The 24,897-nt window shown below is 44.4% G+C and overlaps 2 protein-coding genes and 1 pseudogene across 2 annotated transcripts; 2 read left to right on the top strand and 1 right to left on the bottom strand.

Annotated features, from left to right (window-relative positions):
- Positions 1–2,240: 2,240 nt before the first annotated feature.
- On the bottom strand, positions 2,241–3,247 carry LOC119922956 (vomeronasal type-1 receptor 90-like). The gene is made up of 2 exons (XM_038742572.1): positions 3,073–3,247; positions 2,241–2,662 (listed from the first exon to the last, which is right to left on the bottom strand). Exons 1-2 carry the CDS (start codon positions 3,245–3,247, stop codon positions 2,241–2,243), a joined length of 597 nt encoding a protein of 198 aa, XP_038598500.1.
- Positions 3,248–9,289: 6,042 nt separating this feature from the next.
- LOC119922955 lies at positions 9,290–10,238 on the top strand (annotated as a pseudogene).
- Positions 10,239–17,360: 7,122 nt separating this feature from the next.
- LOC119922954 (vomeronasal type-1 receptor 4-like) lies at positions 17,361–24,832 on the top strand. Its single transcript, XM_038742571.1, has 4 exons — positions 17,361–17,469; positions 17,628–17,686; positions 17,930–17,997; positions 23,863–24,832. The coding sequence occupies exons 1-4, from the start codon at positions 17,361–17,363 to the stop codon at positions 24,830–24,832; spliced, it is 1,206 nt and encodes a 401-aa protein (XP_038598499.1).
- The last annotated feature ends 65 nt before the right edge of the window (positions 24,833–24,897 follow it).

Below are 24,897 nucleotides of genomic sequence, written 5' to 3'. Positions count from 1 at the left end.
GTGTTGTTTATCGTGATGGGAAAGTCAGGAGGAGGACAGGGTTTGGGTGGGAAGATTAGAGGTTCTGTTTTGGACGTGTTAAGTTTGAGATGTGGGTGGAACATCAAAGTACAGAAGGCATGAGGAATTCTGAGGATGCAATAAAGAAATCAGGGCTGGAGATGTAGGGCCGGACCTGGGGCAAATCATTTGACTTTTCTGAGCCTCAGTGTCTTCCTCTGGAAACCACAGATGTGTGTGTGTCCCCTTTCCCCCCACACAACCCCTCCAGCTCCTCTCTCGCTTCTCTCTGCACAAGTGCTCATACCCCTTCACCCACACAGTGCCTCCACCTCCTCTCTGTTCCCTGGCTTGGGGTTAGAAACTGCACAATTAAGTCCCCCTTCTCCCACACATTCTTCAGTTTCAGAGGAAACTACTAGTTTGTGCATGTAGCCCCGGTCAACAGCCTGCTGCAACTGCAACTAAGTCCCTTCCTTTGACTTAAAACCATGGAACCAGGGCTGGACTGATTCCACATTTCTTACTGAGAAATCCCAGTAAAAAGGTGGAAGGAAGGGGAGGGAGGGAAGAGAGGATGTGAACGGCAGAAGCCTCCACAGAAACCATAGTAACTGCCACCCTTTTCCAACCATTTCCAAACAAGGAACTGTTCCGCAAAAGACTATTGTCATTTTGAACTATCACGCGTTTATCTGAAGTCCTATAAGATGAGCAGGTAAAACTGCTACAGTCTCTCACTGTGTCATCCATTGTCTCCACGACTTAAACTATGTTAATAACAATAATGATGGCATTTATTAAGAGCTTACTATGTGCAAAGCCCAGTTCTAAGCACTGGGGAGGTTACAAGGTGATCAAGTTGTCCCACGGGGGGCTCACAGTCTTAATCCCCATTTTCCAGATGAGGTAACTGTGGCACAGAGAAGTGAAGTGACTTGCCCAAAATCACACAGCTGACAATTGTCAGAACTGGGATTTCAACCCATGACTTCTGACTCCAAAGCCCAGGCTCTTTCCACTGAGCCACGGTTAGTCACCAGCCTAGTGACAGTGGGGAGGGTGTCAAGTTAGGGAAAAGAGAGGTGGGACATTCCAATACCCCTCTTGCAGTGGCCTCTCCATCCCCCTCCGTAATAATGATGACATTGATTAGGCGCTTACTATGTGCAAAGCACTGTTCTAAGAGCTGGGGAGACTACAAGGTGATCAGGTTGTTCCACAGGGGGCTCACAGTCAATCCCCATTTTACAGATGAGGTAACTGAGGCACAGAGAAGTTAAGTGACTTGCCCAAAGTCACACAGCTGACCATTGGCGAACCCTGGATTTGAACCCATGACCACTGACTCCAAAGCCCGGCTCTTTCCACTGAGCCACGCTGGTAAGTTCCTACCTCCTCCTCTCTGTCCCGCGAAGAGGTGGAGCCACAGGAGCTGGTGGTTATGCAAGGTGGGCATGACCCCTCCTGAGAAGCCAGGAGGAGGTGAGAGTGGTGGGACAATGGGGCTGGGGATAGGGAAGGATTCTGATTTTGATGTTTCAGAAGCAATCTCTCCGCCTCTCTTGGTCCACTTCATATACACACATAAAAACACTTACATTTCATCTTCTCGAATTCCTCCTTCCCCATTTACAACCACAAACGATCCATCAATCAATGGTATTTTTTGAACACTTAGTGGCTTCAGAGGCTTGTACCAAGTGCTTGGGAAAGTACAATGTAATAGTTGTTAAAGACAATCCCTGCCCACAACGAATTTACAGACTACAAAGGGAGAAAGACAATAAAAGCAGGTAAGGGAGATTGCTTATCAGGATATTTACATAAGTGCTCTGAGGGTGGGGTGAATAGCAATACACTTAAGAAAGTCTCTCTTTATGTGGGGAGATGGAGTATGGGGACATTTACTTGAGTGCTCTGGGCTAAAAAAGCCTCTCTTTATGTGGTCACCCCGTTGTAAATCTGCCTGAGTGTCAGAAGGAAGGAAGAAACTGTATGGGTACACAGACCTGGGAGGAGCGAGTCGCTGAAGTTTTCCATCGTGTTCTTTCACCAGAAGGACCAAGCGTCATTGTACTCTGCCCACATCCATTTCTTCTCTTTAGCTGGATTCTTCATAGAGGGACCTTGGGGAAAAATAAGGCCAAGAGCTGATGTGTTGTTTGCCACCGAGGTCAAGGAGAGGAGAGGGGCTTCTCACCTTCTCCAGGACACATCGAAGCTTGGGGACACTTGGGTTACTGTTGATTAGCACCAATGGGTGGGGAGAGAGAGGGATAACAGGCCTCCAGGAATGTTGCAATGTCATTCAGCTTGTAGTCTTTATCCTCTGCAAAATTGAAGGCTAGGTTAAAACTGCAGTTGATCCAGTAAAAGCAAACGAAGGAGGTGAGGAGGAGCAGGAGGGTCTGGGTGGCCCTGGCCCCGGGGGAGGATTTGGGGGAGAGACTGGTGCTGTGGATGTGCTGGACTTGCTTGCGGTGTTGGTGTAGCACCATCACCATGTAGCCACTGGACCAGCACATGAGGAATACAAAGATGACATCTTGGAGAGTTATGATGCTGAGAAACATCATATCATTCAAATATTTCACCCAGAATATATTAGAGCAGTATTTTATATTTAAACTACTAACTGTGATGGTGGCATTTTTGATGACTATTGTGGTGGTTAGTAAATTAATGTATATTGAAAGGTTCAGGATCCAGCAGAAGAGAAAAGAAGGGAGGATAATGATAATGATGGCATTTATTAAGCGCTTACTATGTGCAAAGCACTGTTCTGAGCGCTGGGGAGGTTACAAGGTGATCAGGTTGTCCCACGGGGGGCTCACAGTCTTAATCCCCATTTTACAGATGAGGTCTCTGAGGCACAGAGAAGTGAAGTGACTTGCCTAAAGTCACACAGCTGACAATTGGCAGAGCTGGGATTTGAACCCCTGACCTCTGACTCCAAAGGCCGCGCTCTTTCCACTGAGCCACGCTGCTTCCCCATGGATGTACTTGATGTACTTCCCCAGAGGATGTACTTGAGGGCTCTGGGTTTGAACTGTGCACAGTGGGAGGTACCCGGACTGATGGTGACAGCCTGGAACACGCTCAGGAGACATGTGGTGCAGATGGAAAGGCCTCCGGTCACTCTTCGAATGTAGGTCAAAAGCTGGCATCCAGCTTCTTCCCATCTATTCTCTACCCCGGTGGCAAATATCAGTGAGGGAACACCTTGGGTGAGCAGCATAGCCATGTTGACTGCAGTCAGGTGGGTGAGGATCAGGTCTGTGGGCTTCTTGCGATGGGGCTGGGAAATGAAATGGGAAACAGAAGTAGAAGTATGTTGCCAACTTGTACTTCCCAAGCGCTTAGTACAGTGCTCTGCACACAGTAAGCACTCAATAAATACAATTGAATGAATGAAAGTAGAAACAAGAAGCAGCATGGCTCAGTGGAAAGAGCAGAGGCTTGGGAGTCAGAGGTCATGGATTCAAATCCCAGCTCCCCCACATGTCTGCTGTGTGACCTTGGGCAAGTCACTTAACTTCTCTGAGCCTCAGTTACCTCATCTGTAAAATGGGGATTAAGACTGTGAGCCCCACGTGGGACAACCCGATCACCTTGTATCCCCCCCAGCGCTTAGAACAGTGCTTTGCACATAGTAAGTGCTGAACAAATGCCATCATTATTATTATTATTACTTGGACTAGGGGTTGGTAGTGAGATAGGAGAGTTTGAGGCAAGGTGAAAAGGTTAGCATTTAGACGAGCAAAGTATGTGGGCAGTGAGTCCCCATTCTAGACTGTGAGCCCATTGTTGGGTAGGGACCGTCTCCATATGTTGCCAACTTGTACTTCCCAAGCGCTTAGTACAGTGCTCTGCACACAGTAAGTGCTCAATAAATATAACTGACTGAATGAATGAATTGTTAAGTGCTTACTATGTGCAAAGCACTGTTCTAAGCGCTGGGGAGGATACAAGGTGATTGGGTTGTCCCACGTGGGGCTCACAGTCTTAATCCCCATTTTACAGATGAGGTAACTGAGGCATAGAGAAGTTAAGGCTCATGAGAAGCAGCATGGCTCAGTGGAAAGAGCCCGAGCTTTGGAGTCAGAGGTCATGGGTTCGAATCCCGGCTCCGCCAACTGTCAGCTGTGTGACTTTGGGCAAGTCACTTAACTTCTCTGTGCCTCAGTTACCTCATCTGTAAAATGGGGATGAAGACTGTGAGCCCCCCGTGGGACAACCTGATCACCTTGTAACCTCCCCAGCGCTTAGAACAGTGCTTTGCACATAGTAAGTGCTTAATAAATGCCATTATTATTATTATTAAGTGACTTGCCCAAGGTCACACAGCTAAGTGGCAGAGCCAGGATTCAATAAGTGCATAGCTTGTGCCAAATCAGCTGTGTGACTTTGGGCAAGTCAGTTAACTTCTCTGTGCCTCAGTTACCTCATCTGTAAAATGGGGATGAAGACTGTGAGCCCCCCGTGGGACAACCTGATCACCTTGTAACCTCCCCAGTGCTTAGAACAGTGCTTTGCACATAGTAAGTGCTTAATAAATGCCATTATTATTATTATTAAGTGACTTGTCCAAGGTCACACAGCTGACAAGTGGCAGAGCCAGGATTTGATAAGTGCATAGCTTGTGCCAAATCAATCAATCATCTTGAGTGCTTAGACTGTGCAGAGCACTGTACTAAGCACTTAAGTGAGTACAATATAACAGAGTTGGTAGACACGTTTCCTGCGGTGGTGGCCACTGTGGGGATGTAACTTCCTGCAGTAGACATCTTTTCAGAAGGACTTTGAAGACTGAGAGAGTTGGAGTCCGGCAGATGTGCAGGGGGAGCGAGTTCCAGGCAGGATGTGAGCAAGGGGCAGCGGCAGGAAAAAAACAAGGTACAGTGATTTGATTATCTTGGGAACTAACAGCCTGATTGAAAGCCTGTAATCCAAGGGTGAGGGGGTTCTGGGTTTCTGCCTGATGCTTGACAATAGGGGCTGGGACTAAACGACCCCTCCTACAAGTCTGGCCAACCCCACCTCCAATGTGCTTGGATTCAAAATGATTGATTCCCAACTTCCCACTTTGAATGGAAATAATTCATTAACTGGAGTTCCATGAAATCATTAAGCCATCACTGTAACTTGGATAGAAAGTTTCCAAGTGGGAGAGAAGTTTTATTCCTTCTTTGGAGACTTTTCACACTCCCACTGCAGACAAGTCAGGGTAATAACAGCCCCAGGGGAAAATGAGCTCACCCCACCTCCTCCCTATAACTGCTGCCCTGAAGGGAACCCTACAGTCATTCAACACTCCGGGCCCTACATGCCACAGTTCTGCAGAAGTGCCAACCAGCCCAGGTGAGTGCCACAACCTGCACAGGGAGCAAGAGGAAGGTTTGTGAATGGACTCTGAGTAGCTGAGTTGCCACCTTGTTGGCTTTCCCTACAACTTCTCTACCCACCTGTTCTGTCGTGGCTCAGTGAAAAGAGCCCGGGCTTTGGGGTCAGAGGTCGTGGGTTCAAATCCCAGCTCTGCCAATTGTCAGCTGTGTGACTTTGGGCAAGTCACTTCACTTCTCTGTGTCTCAGTTACCTCATCTGTAAAATGAGGATTAAGACCGTGAGCCCCCTTTGGGACAACCCGATCACCTTGTAACCTCCCCAGCGCTTAGAACAGCGCTTTGCACAGAGTGAGTGTTTAATAAATGCCGTCATTATTATTATTATCATTATTACTTTGCCCCTCATTTTTTCTACAATCTGCCCATCAGATATTAATTTCATTTTCTTCCTTCCTCCTTGCCTCTTTATGGATACAGGATAATCACATTAGACACGGGCACAGTTCCGGTTGGGGCTCAGAGTTGAAGTGGCAGAGAGCAGGTATCTTATGCCCATTTTACTGAAGTAGAAGCTAAGACTCGGGGGGCTAGATGAGAAGCAGCATCGCAAGGGGGAAAGAGCACAGGCCTGGGAGTTCTACTCCCAGCTCTACCACCTGCCTGCTGGGTGACTGAGGGCAAGTCTCTTCGCATCTCTATGATTCAGTTTCCTCATCTGTAAAATGGGGATTCAAAACCTGTTCTCCCTCCCACTTAGACTGTAAGCCTCAGATGAGACAGGGTCTGTGTCTTCCCTGATTAAATTGTACCTACCTCAGTGCTTAATACAGTGCTTGGCAGATAGTAAGTGTTTAACAAATAATAATGATAATATTAACAATAATTGTGACATTCCATAGGTCACAAAGCAAGCCGGTGGCAGAGCTGGGGGAGAATCTGGGTCTCCTGTTTCACATTTCTTTCCACTTCCAAGAACCTGCTCAACGTTCTACTTTATCTCTTCTCTACTCATTTTTTTTTCTTATTTTGTGTTTCTTTTCTTCCTTTATGATAATAATAATAATGATGGTGTTTGTTAAGCACTTACTATGTGCCATGCACTGTTCTAAGTGCTGGCCACTGTACTAAACACTCTATATTTTCTTTAACTTATCTCGTCTTTTCCTTTTCCTCCTATTTCTCCTTTTTTCCCATTTTTCTTTTCTTTTCTCATGAGTTTTCTCCCACTTCCCTTTTCTTCACTTATCCTCCCACTTCACAACCTCACAGTCACAGCCCAGCAGCCCATTCCACAAAACCAACCGGTTTCTCCCGACAACTGTTATCCCACTGAGCTGTCTCAGACCCAGTGATAACGACTGTGACATTTATTAAGTTCTTACTATGTGCCAAGCATTGTGCTAAGCACTGGGATAGATTTTCTGTACTTCCCAAGCACCTAGTACAGTGGCCACTTAGTTAATACTACTACTACTACTACTACAGCTGCTTAGTATAGTGCTCGGCATACCGTAAGCACTCAATACTTATTGATCACTTCATTTATATAGGCGCCTCAAGATTCCTGGAGACAAGTTCCCCAATTCCTGAAGTAATTTTAAGGGGTATCTTCCCTTCTGGGATCCTGAAGTATTTGCCTTGGTACTCTAATTTGCTGCCCATATAGAATTTAGATATGTAAATTTTGTTTTAGAGACTGAAAAGTTTAAAAGGTGTCTCCCAGATCTGATGGACAGAGACAGTGCAAGCCTATTATTCTGTTTCTATAATGCTTACATTTCATTATTTACCATTGCTGTGGGAGGACCCTGACCAACTTTCCTGGAGACTTGTATTCTAGCCTTGGCTCAACCACTGCCCTGCTGTTGGCCCACTGGGATGAGCACTGGGATTTAGGAGACTTTGGTTCTAATCCTGGCCCTGCAAGTAGGGAAATATCTATGGGGCTAAGCCATCAGTGGTAAAGATTAATGACCAAAGAACCACCTAGGACATTTCATGAGCTGCTGTAAGCTCCCTGTAGGGAGGGGAATGTGTCCACCAACTCTGTTGTGTTATACTCTCTCAAGCCTGCTCCCAATAAGCATTCGTGGCTCAGTGGAAAGAGCACGGGTTTAGGAGTCAGAGGTCGTGAGTTCTAATCCTGGCTCCGCCGCTCGTCAGCTGAGTGACTCTGGGCAATTCACTTAACTTCTCTGTGCCTCAGTTACCTCATCTGTAAATTGGGGATTAAAGACTGAGCTCCACATGGGCCAACCTGTTTACCTCGTATCTCTCTCAGCGCTTAGAACAGTGCTTGACACATAGTAAGCGCTCAACAAATACCATCATCAGCATTCAATAAATACCATTTATTGATTTCCGGTCTTGTCAACCAATCAGAAAGCCGAAAAAAATAGCACAACAGCTATTAAGCAGTGTGGCTCAGTGGAAAGAACATGGGCCTGGGAGTCTGCGGTCATGAGTTCTAATCCTCGCTCTGCCACGTGTCTGCTGTGTGACCTTGGGCAAGTCACTTAACTTCTCTGAGCCTTAGTTCCCTCATCTGCAAAATGGGGATTAAGACTGTGAGCCCCACGTGGGACAACCTGATCACCTTGTATCCCCCCCAGCACTTAGAATGGTGTTTTGCACATAGTAAGCGCTTAACAAATGCCATTATTATTATTATTATTATTATTATTATTATTATTAATGTAATTGCTGAATTGTGATACTATCACAAAACAGTGGCTCCACACTGTGATTTTCTTGGTTGTAAATGGGTCCTGTGTATAAGCAAATATTGTGCTTACTTCGTAATGTGTTACCCCCCACCCCCGACCCCGTACTTCCTTACACACTTTCTGGACTTTGCTCCAGTGGGGACATAAATGACAGAGACAGGAGGGCATGAGTGACACCGCACAAAGCCCTAGAGCTATGACCAAATCCTTCCCTCAGCTCCTCAGTACTGAGGTCCCTGGAAAAAGCCTCCCTTCATTTTCAATCGGAGACTCAATAAGGTTGCCTGTGGGGTGATCTTCATTAAGGCATTTAATCTTTTCCAATCTCAATATACTCATCTGAAAAATGAGGATCAATCAATCATATGTATTGGGCACTTACTGTGTGCAGAGCACTGTATTAAGTGCTTGGGTGCGTACAGTATAACAGAATTGGTAAGTGCATTCCCTGCCCACAATGTGCTTACAGTGTAGAGGGGAAGAAGACATGAATATAAATTAATATGATTATGAATATGTACATAAGAGCTGAGGATGGGATGAGTATCAAGTGCTTAAAGAGTGTAGATCAAAGTAAATTTTACTGGGGACACTCCTATGATTAATGTATCTGATCTAATTATCTTGTATGTACCCCAAGCAGCATGGCTCAGAGCACAGGCTTTGGAGTCGGAGGCCATGGGTTCAAATCCCGGCTCTGCCAATTGTTGGCTGTGTGACTTTGGGCAGGTCACTTTACTTCTCTGTGCCTCAGTTACCTCATCTGTAAAATGGGGATTAAGACTATGAGCCCCCCATGGGACAACCTGATCACCTTGTAAACTTCCCAGCACTTAGAACAGTGCTTTGCACATAGTAAGTGCTTAATAAATGCCATCATCATTGTTATTATTATTATCACCCCAGTGCTTAGCACATGGTAAGCACTTAATAAACATTACTCATTACTAATAATGAGGCGTTGTCAGTCAGTCAAAGTTATTTTTTGAGCACATACTGGGTGAAGAACACTGTACTAAGGCTTTGGGAGAGTACAACAGAGTAAGTAGTCATGATCCTTCTGTCAGGGAGTTTACAGTTTCATGAAAGTGCCTTGAAAAATAAACAAAGAATTCTAGGCAGACTCAGTGTTGATTTTTTTTTTTCAAAAAACAACAACTTCGACTTTTTCTTCAGGGAGCTTAGGTCTCTGTGGCTGACAAGACGTTTTTAAAGATGTTTACGAGTGACCTGGTCTTTGGCATTTTCTTCCTCTCTCAGACGGCCATTGGCATCGTGGGCAACTCGATCGCACTCACGATGTATGTCAGAGTCTTCCTATCTCAACCCCAGCAGAAGAAGCCCACAGACCTGATCCTCGTCCACTTAAGCTTAACCAACACAGTGGTGCTCCTCAGCTGTGGTATCCCGGAGGTAATGGTCGCCTTTGGAATGAAGAATGTTTTGGATGACCTAGGGTGCAAGATGGTCCTGTATATGAATCGGGTGTCCCAGGGTCTTTCCATCTGCACGTCCTGTCTCCTGAGCGTGTTCCAGGCTGTCACCATCAGTCCAAGCACTTCCCGCTGGGCCAAGCTCAAGCACAGAGCCCCCAACTGCATCCTTCCTTCTTTCCTCTTCTTCTGGGTCCTCAATATGCTGATCTACATCAGAGTGATCATAGCAAATCAAGCCATCAGAAACGTCACCCTATCAGAGATTGTTTATGCTTCCAAACATCTTTTCAGTAGTGCTGGGGTAAACAACGAACTCAGTCATTTTTATCAGTGCCATGACTTTCCGGGACCTCTTTTTTGTGGGTCTCATGAGCTGGGCCAGTGGCTACATGGTGACTGTGCTCTACCGACACCGTAAACAAGTCCAGCACATCCGCAGTAGCAGCCTCTCCCCTAAACCCTCCGTGGAGACCAGAGCCACTCGGACCATCCTGCTCCTCGTCACCTGCTTTGTTGGCTTTTATTGGCTTAACTGCATCATCACTTTGTATTTGACAAACGTGGTTGTAAAAGACCTGTATTTGGAAGGCATCAAGACCTTTTTCTCTGCCTGTTACCCCACTCTCTGCCCCTTGGTGCTCATCAATAGTGATTCACGGTTCCCCAGGCCACAGTGTAGCTGGGAAAAATGGAAAAGCTCCTCCCCTTTCACAGATAACAATGACTGAACAAGTCACTTCCCAAACTTGATTTCTGCTGGGAAAATTTCAACAAAAGAGAGATGTGGCTTATTGCAGCCCTTGGCGTGGGTCCCAGAAAAGAAATCGATTTGGATCGGTGCTCCACTGTAGATTCACACCCCCACCCCCGCCCCCGAAATCCAACATATTTCTCAGGGTGCAAGACTGTGGTGATTCAGACTCTTAGGCCTCTGTCTCCCTTGGGGCTAGAATTGTATTAAGGCCAAGCAAGACTAAAATGAACTCAGGACAAGGGAGTTGGGACCCATTTTGAATAAAGAATCTATGAACCAATGTGATTGCTTTGCCATCCAGGCACAGAGCGCACGCGCGCGCGCGCGCGTGTGTGTGTGTGTGTGTGTGTGTGTTCGGGGAGAAGGTGGTGGGGAGCTCTGATTTTTCATTCCCTGAAATGCATCAGTCTTGTCAATTATTCTGGCTGGACTAGACTGACTCCAAGTTATTTCTACATCTCCTACAATTACCGTGCATTCTATTGCTTTCTTACATGGGCTTAGAAAGCCCTATATGCTTTATGTACCATTACATTTATTATTGTGCCACCTCTGCCTGAATGCAAGGTATTTGAGTCTCTTATTTGCCCTCCTCAATTAGCAGGATATGTCCCAAAACCAGACAGACACATGATTCTTTCAGTTTTGCAGTGAGAGACTTAAAGGGACCTCGAGTTTGGGCTTCAAGTCTCTCTGCTGACTTCTTCCATTTTACCTATCCACTCTCTTCAACTGATACACCTCAGCTCAAACCGTTTGCTTTTCCCCAGTTCACCTTCTAAATGTATAGGGAAATCTGGGATTATTTAGTAGAGGATGTTTGAGTGTGTGAGAGATTTGCATGCCTGTGGATCTGGTTTTCTCGTCACAGCCCCTTTCCTAGATTGCAGTATCTCCCTTGCCTCATGAGTTCAAGTCAAAGATGAGGTGGGGGAAATTCAGATTCAGGTGCGATGGGAGGGAGTCAGACATGGCAGTCCCCTTCCGGGCTTTCTTCATCCTGCCATTGTCTGCCCCTCTCTTCTCCTTCAACCCCTTCCTCCTCATCATTCCATCTTGGTTCATCCCCCTCTCTGTAGAGAAGCAGCGTGGCCCAGTGGAAAGAGCCCGGCCTTTGGAGTCAGAGGTCAGGGGTTCAAATCCCAGCTCCACCAATTGTCAGCTGTGTGACTTTGGGCAAGTCACTTCACTTCTCTGGGCCTCAGTTGCCTCATCTGGAAAATGGGGATTAAGACTGTGAGCCCCCCGTGGGACAACCTGATCACCTTATAACCTCCCCAGCCCTTAGAACAGTGCTTTGCACATAGTAAGTGCTTAATAAATGCCATTATTATTATTATTATTATTACACTGTACTAGTATGTAAACCTCTTTCAGAAAATTATCTGTTCTACCTAAACATTCTCTGACTTCAGTGCAAATGCCTTTCTCCTTTGGTTTACAGAGACAAGAGTGTTCATCTGTCTAGTAATGTGACAAGCAGTGTGGCCTAGAAGAAAGAGCACAGGAGGCCTGGGATTCAGAGGAGGACCTGGGTTCTAATCATGCCTCTGCCAATTCATTTATTCATTCAGTCAGTCTATCATATTTATTGAGCGCTTACTGTGTGCAGAGCAATGTACTAAGCGCTTGGGAAGTACAAGTTGGCAACATATAGAGACGGTCCCTACCCAACAACGGGCTCACAGTCTAGCAACTGCTTGCTTTGTCACCTTAGGCAGGTCATTTAACTTCTCTGGGCCTCGGTTTCCATGTCTGCAAAATAGGGATTCAATGCCTGTTCTCCCTTCTACTCGGACTGTAAGCCCCATGAAGGACAAGGACTGTAATCTGATTAACATGTATCTATCCCAGTTCTTAGAAGAATGCTCTGAACAAAGTAAGCACATACCAAATATAATAATGATAATACTTGCCAAGTGTAGGAATCATGCCAACAAGACAATAAAGAAGTGGAATTTCACTTTGGGGTTGTTGATGGTGTTTTACTGAAGCACTTCATTGTCCAAACAGCTGACATAGCAGATTGAGTATTGGCCCCCGGCTCATCCCCATCAGCCACTGATCTCTGCTTCAGCTAGTCAATCAATCAATCAATCAATTGTATTTATTGAGTGCTTACTGTGTGCAGAGCACTGTACTAAGCGCTTGGGAAGTACAAGTTGGCAACATATAGAGACGGTCCCTACTCAACAGTGGGCTCACAGTCTAGAAGTGGGAGACAGACAACAAAACAAAACATATTAACAAAATAAAATAAATAGAATAGATATGTACAAGTAAAATATACATATTTTATAGTCCATGCTATCTACCATGCAGATTGCCAGTCTTGTTGTGAGATAAATAAAAAATCACATTCAACTTGAGCTAGATTCTACTCTCTATTACCCCCTGTAGAGCCCATTGACCCTAGGACTTCTTTGTCCTGGATACCATTAATAAAAGAATGAACAAGCAATAATCTCAGCTGATTTGAGGATTCATCTGGGTACGTGATCCTATGACCCTTCCAAAAAATGATAAACTTCTGGGAAGTAAATCATTGGCATATGATTTATCGTGCACCCTCCTCTTGTCCCCCCAGGCAAGAACTCTTTGGTGGGAAAATCTGCCAGTTAAGTGGTCACCATGATCTGATGGGGTAAAATCTGCTACAGAGAAATGAATCCCTCAGGAGATGTGGGATATGACTCTTTGAATTCCCAACCACCTGCCCCTGACCTGTGCATCTTCCCCAGCCCAGATTGTCCTGTGTGGGTGGGGAGGGGGAGAGGAGTGGTTGTGGAGCACAGGGGGTCCCAGTGGAGGTGAGGAGAAGTGATTCCCTTTGGGAAATGTGAGGCATGTTGCTCTGAGTCCCCACCCTGTCCTTGACCTGGCTGAACCCCCACACCCACCTCTGTCTCCTACCTTAACTGGCAGAACAAAAAACAACCTCTAGCATTCTTGAGAAATGTAATAGTCACCAATTTAAACTTCCTCGAAGTTGGCCAATCTCGGAGGAATTTGTCAAACAGGAGGATTTCTGTCCAGAATGTTGGATTGACTTTATGGTACCATTCATCGGCCTCTACCCATGGGACTAAAACAAATGGCCTCTTGACAGTCACTTCTGGATCTAGGATTCTGTAAGAGCCCGAATTCTGAGCGTGCAACTCTGATGGAGCTTCATAACATTTTACATCCAGATTGACACTCAACATTCATTAGGAGCTTGCTTAATGGCTTAATTAATTGAATGTACAATACAATTTGGAGAAGCATCTCTAATAGGAGGGAGGTTTGTGCTTTCACTGGAGGCATCTCAGACTCCCAGTACAGGGAGTGTCACAGCGACAGCAAGTGAGGCAGTAACCATCACACTGCGGGGAGATGACCTCACACCACCTCATCCTTATAACTGCTGCTCTAAACCAGCTCATTCAGATACAGACAACGCAATCCTTCATCACTCAGCACAGCAGGGTCATAGTCATTCAGTGAGTCAGTCAGTTGTATTTATTGAGCGCTTACTGTGTGCAGAGCACTGTACTAAGCGCTTGGGAATTACAATTCGGCCACTGGTAGAGACAGTCCCTACCCACCAATGGGCTCACAGGCTAGAAGGGGGAGACAGACAAAACAACAAAACAAGTTGACAGATGTCAGTACCATTAAAATAGATAAATAGAATTATAGATATATATATACATCATTAATAAAATAGAGTAATAATTATGTACAAATATACACAAGTGCTGTGTGCTTGACTATGTGCCAGCACTGAACTAAGTGCTTTGGTGGATATTCGGTGGATAATCAGTTCAGACATAGTTCAAACATGGTGGAAGTCCCAAAATTGTCACCCCATTTCCCTCAACATAAAAAATATGTACCATTTTAAAATGTTGCTGGTGTATTGTGAGAACTGATGATTGTGTTATGATTTGCAGAGTGTGAGTCGAGTATTTTCTGTGAACATTTACTTAAGGGAGTAATACTGTGAGCCCCACGTGGGACAGGGACAATTTCCAACTTGATTGTGTTGTATCTACCCCCGTGCTTAGTACAGTGCTTGGCACATAGTAAGCATTTAACAAATACCATTTTAAAAAATCATGGAGTTTTGCCTTAATTTTAACTACTGGTAAACATGCTCTGATTAGCATTCACAGGGGTACCAGTGTTGAACAAATGTGCTATTTCAGTTCTACTTAGTAATAACTTAACCTTTTAATCCAGTCTGTTTCCCTTGGATTTTATATTTTCTATTATCCTGTCCATCATAGCATATTTGCATTGGTATCTACATATCCTGCATTTTTAATGCATTGTTCCTGCTACTTCTTTCTGGTTCCTATATACCCTTTCTGGTGATAAATAAATGCAAAATAATTTTATCCTTTCAGTAGAAACAGATTTTTCCAAAGGAATCATTGTGACTGACACTGCTGCAACATTGTTTGTAATTAGATGATTTTTCTAGTCAGACTGCAACATCATGTTTTCTTACTGGATCCACCTCATCCAAATTCAGATGGGTTTCAGATGGTTGAGAGTGAGCATATAAGTGGCACCAAGATTATATGAGGCCAAAATGGGAAAAATATGGACTTAGGAAGTGTTTATACCTATCACGTTCTGAGAAAGATAAAACTGTTGGCTCATACAAATATAGTTCTGGGGGAAAACAAAATTCAAGGAAACTCCAATACAATTCTAGGGCACAGGTGAAAGCAGGAGAATAATGACACTATTGAGGGTAAAGAAAATATTCTGGGGCAATACAAATCATGTAGCACATCACCCAACATAAATTAAAAATGTGGCAATAATCATTAAAGCATTATTAAATGTCTACTCATTAACACCTGAAGCCAGGTTGGAGGGATGGAGAAGGCAGGTAGGATTTCTGGCTTTTGAAGGAGTTGATGGGGCAGGATGAAGCTGGGCAGGTGGGAGAAATAGAACCTGAAACAGCCATCATCTCAGGAATATTCAAATAGAATCATTGTTATTTATTGAACTTCCTCTTCTTTATTATTTCTCCCCCCATCAGATTGGAGAAAGTTGGAAGACAGGATTGAGGGTTAAAGAGAAGAATTGTTGTCTGTACAGCAGAGAGGAGAATGATAGCTGTGTGAGCCAGTGTCCCTCCTGAGTTTGTCCCAGGTCTCTGAAAGAACCTGAGATTGTCCAATCATGGCTGTAAAGGCACAAACCTGGGGCAAAGTCTCTAGCCTTTTACCTCTTTGAGGTCGGTCACCTCTCATCCCCACTAAAATCCCTGCACTGTTTGCACCCCAACTCACAAAAAGAAAAAAATGATGCCTCTGGCAGGGAGGACAAGTGAGTGGGGGAGGCTAAGAATTTTTCCTGAGCCTGACTGAGTACATTCCAGCAAAACCGAGGGGAGAGCAAAGGGGGAGAGGCAGAAATAACCCAACAGTTCCCATCAACTCCATGCAGGGCCGATTCCCACGACCCTACCACATCCCCCAACATCCAGTGTCCTGACTCCAGAATCTGCTCTCTTAGTGTTTCTTCTCCACCACCGGCATCTCCCTGCTAGAGCCTGGCAGAAGCGGAGATTCTCACCTGGCCTAGTCAGCACTCCCTCCACACTCCCCAGAGACGGACCCGTTGTCCCCGCCCAGGAGGGTCCTGCCCGGGGAAGCAATTATGGGGCTGAGGTGGGCTGAGATCATCTCCCCTAGGGCTGCCATTTCAGTGTCACTCACTGTAATGAGGCACAGAGAAATAAAGTGACTGACCCTTGGTCATGATCAGCAGTGATCCCTGGGTCCCCAGGCCACAGTGTGGGCCCATGAAGACGCAAGGCCTTTCTGCTTCCATAGATCCCTGTGGTGAACCACAGATTACCTTCTTGTCTAATTCTCTGTCAATACCCCCACTATGAAGGCTCTAGTAGGGAGGGATGTATATACTTTGGAAGAAAGCTTTATCCCATGCAACTGACCCTCTTTATTCCATGAGAGAAAACTGAACATCTGGTATGTCCAGTGAGATAGCAAATTACTGGGGGGATTTATTATCTCCCTCTTTCTGTGCACAGACATTGTTCTCTACCCCCATATCCAGGCTGATGGTGTCGAGACTCCATTCCCTGAGCTCAGAGGAGAGAGGGGAGATGTCAAGAGCACAAAGATCATTACTTTTCCTGAAGAAATTAAGGAAAAAATTGGGCACATTTCAGACTTAAAAATCATTTTGAAAAAAGGATCAGACTTTATTGATTCCAGCTGGATTTCTCCACGGACCCTCTCCCTCTCTCAACTTGCACAACTCAACTTTCTTTTGCCCATCTCACAAAGCCCAGAGAACACAGACATCTCTCCCAACGGGAAGTATTTTCATTCCCTTAAATCCACACCTCTAGATCTAGAACCCCTGGAGAATCTAACTAGTGGGAAATAGGGTGAAGTGCCACAGTCAGCTCCATTTACTTTAGACTAACTTCTTGTTTTTTTCTTGGAATCATAGTTTGCAACTCTTTGACTTTTGAAACCAAGCCCCCTATCCTTTATGCCCCATCCCATCTTGTGCCTCAGCTCTTCCACATCCTCTAAGTACTTGGGTCCTCACAGCGCACTCCCAGAGCATGTATGTAGATATCTGCATATTCTATTGCTTCCTCTTCCCTGAAATTTCTTTTAGTGTCAGTCTTCCCCAGTAGGAATCAAACCTATCAATTCTACTATGTTCTCCCAAGTGCTTAGTAAAGTGACCTACACACAGTACGTGCTCAATAAATGTTATCGAGTGACTGGTTTTCAAATCTAAGTTTAGGAGGGGAGTAGGTCTGATGACACTATCATTCACTGACCAAACACCTAAGTGGCCTAAGCATCACTGTGTTGGTTAAGCAGAAAGAAGGTGTTCCCCTTTCAGAGTGCAATTGACTAACAAACAGAAAACCTTGGTTTATATCATAAGCTTTTATCAGTACCCAATCCATGGTTCTCCCCTATACAGACAGGATTCAGGCACCTTCAATAAATCAACAATCCATCAAAGGTATTTTTTATTGCTTCTTGTATGGGTAAACACATTTGCTGCCCACAAGAAGTTCACAGACCACAGGGCTTGACCCATGATCCTCAGTTCTGAAATCGAATCCAACCTCCCAATAGCCTCTTGGTTTTCTCCACCATTCCAATTAAATTGGATTCAATTCCATTATGACGATCTCAGCAGAAGAAGTCAGACTTCCTCACCTTGGAGACCCTTAAAGTCATTTCCCACCTCACATACCTCTCCCTGAATGAAAGTATGGACAACCATTTGTCACTGATGATTTAGTGACGTAGCTGCTTAGAGCAGGGAGCTGGATTAAATGACCTTCTAATATCACTTCCAGGTCTAGGATTCCATGACAATTCCATCTCCCAGTATGCAACTCCAATCAAGCCTCAAAAGGTTTCACAACCAGATTGAACTTCCAAGTAAATAATTTACTTGATTAATTGTTCAATCAATTACAGTTTTCATCAGGTTGATATAGAGGAGGGTTTCCAACTGAGAGGGAAGATTGTTCCCTCCTTTGGGAACATCTAAAACTCTCACTCCCAGTACCACAGCAGCAGCAAGTGACAAAGTAATGAAAACCCTGGAGGAAGATGAGCTCACACAATCTTGCCTCTATAACTGCTGCCCGAGAAGGGTCCCACCATAAAGGGAGAAGACAAGCTCCCACTAGCCCATCGCAGAGGAAGAGTTGACCCAGCCAGGTGAGTGACTCTTGGGTGTCAGACTGAGATGTAGGATGTAAGGGAGCGACAGAGAAAGAAAAGCTTCTTGGTTCAGCAACACTGGGTGATGAGGATTCATTCATTCATTCATTCAATCGTATTTATTGAGCACTTACTGTGTGCAGAGCACTGTACCAAGCGCTTGGGAAGTACAAATCGACAACATATAGAGACGGTCCCTACCCAACAGCGCACTCACAGTCTAGAAGAGGGAGACAGACAACAAAACAAAACAAGTAGACAGGTGGATGTGGTAAGGTTGTGGGAATGGTCCCTAACTGGAGGCTCTGTGTGAGCAGCTGAGATTTCAGTGTATGAACTGTCCTTTCGGTGAAGATCCTTTAGTTGAGATGGGGTGTCTGAGTCCCAAAGCAACGGTCCCTTCATTCTGAGATATCCCCGCACTTGCCCAGCTCCCCAGAACAATCCCAGGCACTTCTGTAGGAGGGAGTTAAATATAGGCAATAGGGGAATGAGGAGGGGGTGCAGAGAAAGAGTAGAGGATAATAATATTAAGTAAGCAAACCAATACACCTAAAGCCAAACCAAGAGATTTACACCCAATTTCTCAGGTGTTTGATGAAGAGGCATGAGTAGAAAGGTGGTTGAAGAAGAGGCGTGATCAGGAGACTTGAGCTGAATCAGGGAATGTCTCACAATCCATTCAGAAGAGCTTTGGAGGTGAGAAAGAAGACTGCTCAGATTATGGAAGGGGGCTGGGAGTTGCAGATGCAGAGGAAGGCAAGATCTCTGGCTCAGAGTTGGGAACTAAAGTGAGATGAGTTAAAAATGCAGTTTCCAGGGAGTGATGAGTGGGAGATGCCGTTTATCATGTCTTCTATTTGTCCCAACTCAGCAATCAATGAAGTGTTTCCAATGAAATGTATTGGACTTAAACATTAAAGGTAGTAACTCCACTCAGTTATAAAATGAACTAAAGACATGTAACTTTATTTGGTAAGTATTCCTACACCAATATTTCCCCCTCTCTTTTTCATGTGGAAACCTTCCCCAGAAACCACCACACCTCCAAAATGTCAAGAATAATCACTGAGTGATCCAATCCCCTGCAACCCTACGACAGGCTAGTAAAAGGCACAGAGTAAGCGCTTAACAAATACCCTAATTATTATCATAATTATTAAAGCAGCTGAGTAAAATTATTTTTGAATTGGAGAAGATCTACAGCAGGATCTGCAGGATGGGTGCAGCTGGGTTGGTTGCCACGGTGATCTCTCTCCTTTCAGGAATGCTGTCCAAGACAGTCCACACATTTCAGACTTTTCATCTCCCATGCCTTAATGGATCACAAAATTGGCCAACTGGACAGTTGCAAAGTTAGTTTCACAGCTTTCCTCTTGGAATCAGAATTCTAGCTCCTCTCTAGACTTTAGACTGTGGTGGGCAGGGAATGTGTCACTATCTCTGTTGTACTGTATTCTCCTTAACACTTGGTTCAGTGCTCTGCACACGGTAAGCACTCAATAAATACCATTGCTTAATTGATTGATTTGTTTGCTGCCCTGAGTCCTTACAGATAAGGGAAGGTCCCTCAAAGGAGGGAGAGAAGAGTGGGTGGTCTATTCTTTTCTCTCCTTCTCTTTGTCATCCAAATTTACTGTATTTCTTGGTAAGGTCTTTTCTGCTTTAACATTTGTTAAATGTTTCTGTTTTTTCACTTTTACTACATAGAGTATCTAAAGTTTTGTTCTTATTTATCTCCTAGTTAAATTAGGAACTCCATGTGGGACAAGGACTCTGTCCAATCTGATCATTTTGTACCTACCCCAGTGCTTAGCACAGTGCTTGGAACATAGTAAGGGCTTAACAAATACCATAATCCTAATTCATAATTCCTTTCCCTTTTTTTCTCAAGATTTTTTCTTCTCAGTCTGCAGCTATTTTGTTAATGTGCCTGTTTCTTCAGGATCTTCACTGAAAAGCAATACAATTCTTAGCACTCATATCTCCATCTCCAAGCACTTGCTTATTCATTAATCTTAATTCCACAGTAACTATTTTTTTCAGAGCAATGATAATAACAATCGTGGTATTTATGAAGCACTCACTACGTGCCAAGCAGTGTGGTAGATACAACTGGATCAGGCAGTCTGTCCCACACAGGGCTCACGGTCTCAGAGGTAAGGAGAACAGGTATTTTAATCCCCATTTTAGAGGTGAAGACACTGAGGCAGAATTTAATAATAGTAATAAATAATATTTGTTAAGAACTGGCCCAAAACCTCATAGCAGACAAATACGATTGTGCTCTATCCACTGTTTTCAGAGTACTGTTTTAAAAACTTGGAAAACTAAGTGAAATTCCCTGGAAAGGCTGACACTACTGGAGGAGACAGACACATTGCATTAGTAATAATGATAATGGTATTTAATAAGTACTTACACCACACTAAGCACTGGGGTCGATCAATCCAGAGCAAGCAGGAGAAAAAAAATGGGTACAACAGGTAATAGGAAAAATATGGGTAAAATGAATATACAAAAAAACCCCTAATAATATATATGGGATAGGTAAATTGATACTTATATCTATGCTGGCATAATTCCTGGGATGAGATGACATGTAAAGTTCATTGAATGACTGGTGGCATTTAGTCAAGTAATAACCCCCTGAACGAATTGGCTTTCAGGAGCACTGATAATGTCCTTTCCCTTGAGGCTTTGTTCCTGGAATCCTTATCTGGGGAAGCTTTAACTTGTGGACATGTGCTGTCCAAATAAACAATTAATCAATTTATTTATGTATTTATTTATTTATTTATTTATAATTAATAAATAAATTAAGGAATAATTGGGTATTTGTTCAGCATCTACTATGTACTAAGCATTATATTAAGAACTGGGGTAGATGTAAGATAATCAGATCAGATACAGTCCCTGTCCCACATGGGGTTAACAGTCTAAAATTTCCCCAGGCTTAACCCAAATACCTTCTGAGCCACCTCATGCCACCATTTTCTTTTAAAAGCCTGGAAATAAAGGGAAAAGGCCTTTTTCACTTTATAGTGGATTTCCTCGATAGCCACGTGTCATAATAATAATAATGCTGGCATTTATTAAGTGCTTACTATGTGCAAAGCACTGTTCTAAGCTCTGGGGAGGTTACAAGGTGATCAGGTTGTCCCACGGGGGGCTCACAGTCTTCATCCCCATTTTACAGATGAGGTGACTGAGGCACAGAGAAGTTAAATTACTTGCCCAAAGTCACACAGCTGAAAATTGGTGGAGCCGGGATTTGAACCCATGACCTCTGACTCCAAAGCCCGTGCCCTTTCCACTGAGCCACGCTGTCATGGCTGATCATAGCCCCTGTGCAGTGATGCAAAAAAAGTTTATCAATTAGGAGTATTTATTGAGCACTTAAAGTGTGCATGGAACAGTGCTAAGTGCTTCGGAAAGTTCTGGAAAATAGAGCTGATCGACACGATCCCTGCCTTCAAGGAGCTTTCAGTCTGGCATTGTGCTTCCAAACCCAGAATGCTGTCAACGCTGCCCTTTCATTGGAATCGTATCCCTCCTGCTCTATTCTTAAATCCTGTAAGGCACATAGTAATAATAATTAATACTGTGGTATTCATCAAGTACTTACTATATACCAAGTGCTGTACTAAGGGCTGCGTAGGTACAAGATAATTGGGTTAAACACAGGCAAAGGCAGTAAATCTGATGTGTTTGTTTCTGCAGTGTGGCTCAGTGGAAAAGAGCATGGGCTTTGGGGATCAGAGGTCATGGGTTCAAATTCCAGTGCCTCCAGTTGTCAGCTGTGTGACTTTGGGCAAGTCACTTCACTTCTCTGTGCCTCAGTTACCTCATCTGTAAAATGGGGATTAAGACTGTGAGCCCCCCGTGGGACAACCTGATCACCTTGTAACCTCCCCAGCACTTAGAACAGTGCTTTGCACATAGTAAGCGCTTAATAAATGCCATTATTATTATTATTATTATTATTGTTATTATTATTATATCCTGATGAATAGAGCCTGATCATTGGTGATGGATCCCAGAGTGTCACACTTTCAGCTAAAGATGGACAAATGGAGCAACAGTAGATGGATTTTTATTACCCAGTTGATGATGTTGAGAGGAGAGGAGCAGATTTCTATAGTTCACAAAAAGGGAAACAGCCCCTTCAAAGTGCCCCGCAAACCCCTTATAAGTGATACTGGGAGTCTTCGTCCACTGCACCTGGAGTGCTGTCCCATCCTGTGAATATCAAAGAAATGATTCAATCTCACCGAAAGGCTGGTTTGACAGGCCCAGCCTAGGATGATACTGTTGATTCTGGTCTCAGTGACCCACTTAAGATTTTTAATTTTGGTCCTTGTATTTTCTGGTGTACCCTGAATTCAAATTGTTTCCTAATCAATCAATCAATGAAATTATTTAACGGCTTAGCCACCGTTTCCTAATTAATGATACTTACTGAATTCTTATTGTAGGCAGACCACTGCACTAAGCTCTTGGAAGACTATAATAGAGTTTGCAGACATTCCTGACCTTAAGGAGTTTATGATCTAGTGGAAACTTAGAATCTAGCTTCCGAGTGCCCGGTGTGTCACAATCATGTTGTAGTTGTAGTTGTAGAGAAGCAGCGTGGCTCAGTGGAAAGAGCCCCAGCTTTGGAGTCAGAGGTCATGGGTTCAAATCCCGGCTCTGCCACTTGTCGGCTGTGTGACTTCGGGCAAGTCACTTAACTTCTCTGTGCCTCAGTTCCCTCATATGTAAAATGGGGATTAAGACTGTGAGCCCCCCCCACGAGGGACAATCTCATCACTTTGTAACCTCCCCAGCACTTAGAACAGTGCTTTGCACATAGTAAGTGCTTAATAAATGCCATCATTATCATTATTATTATTAGTTGATACTCACCTAGTCAGGCATCAGTGTAAAAGAAACTTTCACATACTCCCTTTCCTAGAGATCGGAATTCAGAGACTTGCCTTCAAGCCTCATGGCCTGAAATGTTGGTCAACTAAATAGCCACCACATAGAGACAACTTTTCAGAGAATACACACTGCTATATCACTAGACTGTAAGTTCTTTTAGGGCAGGGATCATGACAAACAACTCTATTGTATTGCACTCTCTCTAGTACTGGGCTCTTCACCCAGTAAGTGCTTAATAAATACCAATGATGGACTGATTGATCTATTACAAAATCCTGACATTGGGCCAAACATGGTGAGGTGTAAAATGCATTACGGGGATTAATCCGGAAGCAGTGTGCTCTCAGACCAAATGGGAGTGATTCAGAGTAGTTGGGAGGAAATCGAAGCTTGATTCCCAAGGATGGGGTGGTTTAGAGTGAGTATATCATGAGACTGATGCCATGGAGAGACCTGAACAAGGGTGTCCACTGTCACCAAGCTGATAGACAAGTCTAGAGAGGGGTGACCTGGACCGTTAATTTTTTTTAGAAACCAATCCCAGTGACAGGTCAGAGAACACTGAAGGTCCTTTGACTTCTCATTGTGCAATAGTGGATACTAAACTCACTGTGAGGTGGATAGAAAATTGGTGTATTAAAACATGGATTCCCTTACAGGTTGACTGTAAGCTTTTTCTATGCCCCACCAAATGGTGGGACCAATTATTAGATTGTGGGCAGGGATCTTGTCTACTAACTCTATTGTATTACACTACTCCCAGCACTTAGTAGAGTGCTCTGCAGACAGTTAACACTCAATGAATACCATTAACGGGTTGATTGATGAAAAGCTGCTCACAAGGAAACTTCACCAAGTGGGACTGTCTTTCAACACTGCTAATTTCCTAATTTGAGGATTTAAGGATTAAAGTCCTATTGGGTTTGTCTTTTTAAGGTCCTCTGAGCTCTTCAGTTGTGAAGAAACCAAGAAAATGGTTTCGAGTGACCTGGTCTTCTCTATTTTCTTCTTCATTCAGATTGGGATTGGGCTCCTGGGGAACTCAATACTGTTGGTGTTGTATGTCAGCATCTTCATTCACTCACCCCACTGGATGAAGCCCACAGACCTGATCCTTACCCACCTGACGGTAGCCAACACCGTGACACTCCTCACCCAGGCTGCCCCGGGAATGGTGATGGCTTTCGGATGGAAGAATATTATGGATGTCTTGGGGTGCCAGATTGTCATGTACATGAGGAGAGTGGCCCGGGGCCTTTCTATCTGCACCACCTGCCTGCTGAGCGTGTTCCAGGCCATCACCATCAGTCCAAGCAACTCCTGGTGGGCCCAGATCAAACCAGTGGCTCCCAAGTTCATCCTCCCTTCCTTCCCCTTCTTCTGGGTCCTCTGCTTGTTGCTAGACATAAATACTCTAATAGCGGTTAAATCCACCAAGAATACTACGACCATAAGTATTGGTGACAATAGGAAATCTTGTCCCAGCTTATTCTCAGCAAGAAGTTCAAATGCTATGGTATTTATCGGTATGCTGACTCTCCGAGATGTCGTCTTTGTGAGTCTCATGAGCTGGTCCAGCGGTTATATGGTGATGGTGCTATACCAACACCGCAAGCGAGTCCGGCACATCCACAGCGGCGGCCTCTCCCCCAAATCCTCCCCTGAGTCCAGAGCCACTCAGACCATCCTGCTCCTTGTCAGCTGCTTTGTTTCCTTTTATTGCATAAATAGCAGCTTAGTGTTCTTGACTTACATGATGAAGGACACCTTGAAGCTGTATGATCCTGGCATATTTCTGAGCTCAGGTTTCACCTTTCTCTGCCCTCTGGTTCTCATCAACAGTGATCCCCGGCTCCGCAGATTCCTATGTGTCCTTGAAAAGGTGGGCAATCTCTCTCTTGCCTGAGATGTTGTGAATGTCCGTCACTCTCTCATCCTCTGTTCATTAACCACCAGTGAAGATGTTAATGG

Source organism: Tachyglossus aculeatus, unplaced genomic scaffold, assembly GCF_015852505.1.
Source record: "Tachyglossus aculeatus isolate mTacAcu1 unplaced genomic scaffold, mTacAcu1.pri scaffold_134_arrow_ctg1, whole genome shotgun sequence".
Taxonomy (NCBI): Eukaryota; Metazoa; Chordata; class Mammalia; order Monotremata; family Tachyglossidae; genus Tachyglossus; species Tachyglossus aculeatus.
This window is presented reverse-complemented; position numbering and strand designations above follow the sequence as displayed.

Coding starts and splice junctions, on each gene's coding strand:
- LOC119922956 (XM_038742572.1), bottom strand. CDS start 3,247: ATGGCTATGCTGCTCACCCAAGGTGTTCCCTCACTGATATTTGCCACC. Junction 2,663..3,072: donor GGCTGTCACCATCAGTCCGG/GTACCTCCCACT, acceptor CCACCACAATAG/TCATCAAAAATGCCACCATC.
- LOC119922954 (XM_038742571.1), top strand. CDS start 17,361: ATGATCCTCAGTTCTGAAATCGAATCCAACCTCCCAATAGCCTCTTGG. Junction 17,470..17,627: donor TGACGATCTCAGCAGAAGAA/GTCAGACTTCCT, acceptor TATCACTTCCAG/GTCTAGGATTCCATGACAAT. Junction 17,998..23,862: donor GGAAGAGTTGACCCAGCCAG/GTGAGTGACTCT, acceptor TGTCTTTTTAAG/GTCCTCTGAGCTCTTCAGTT.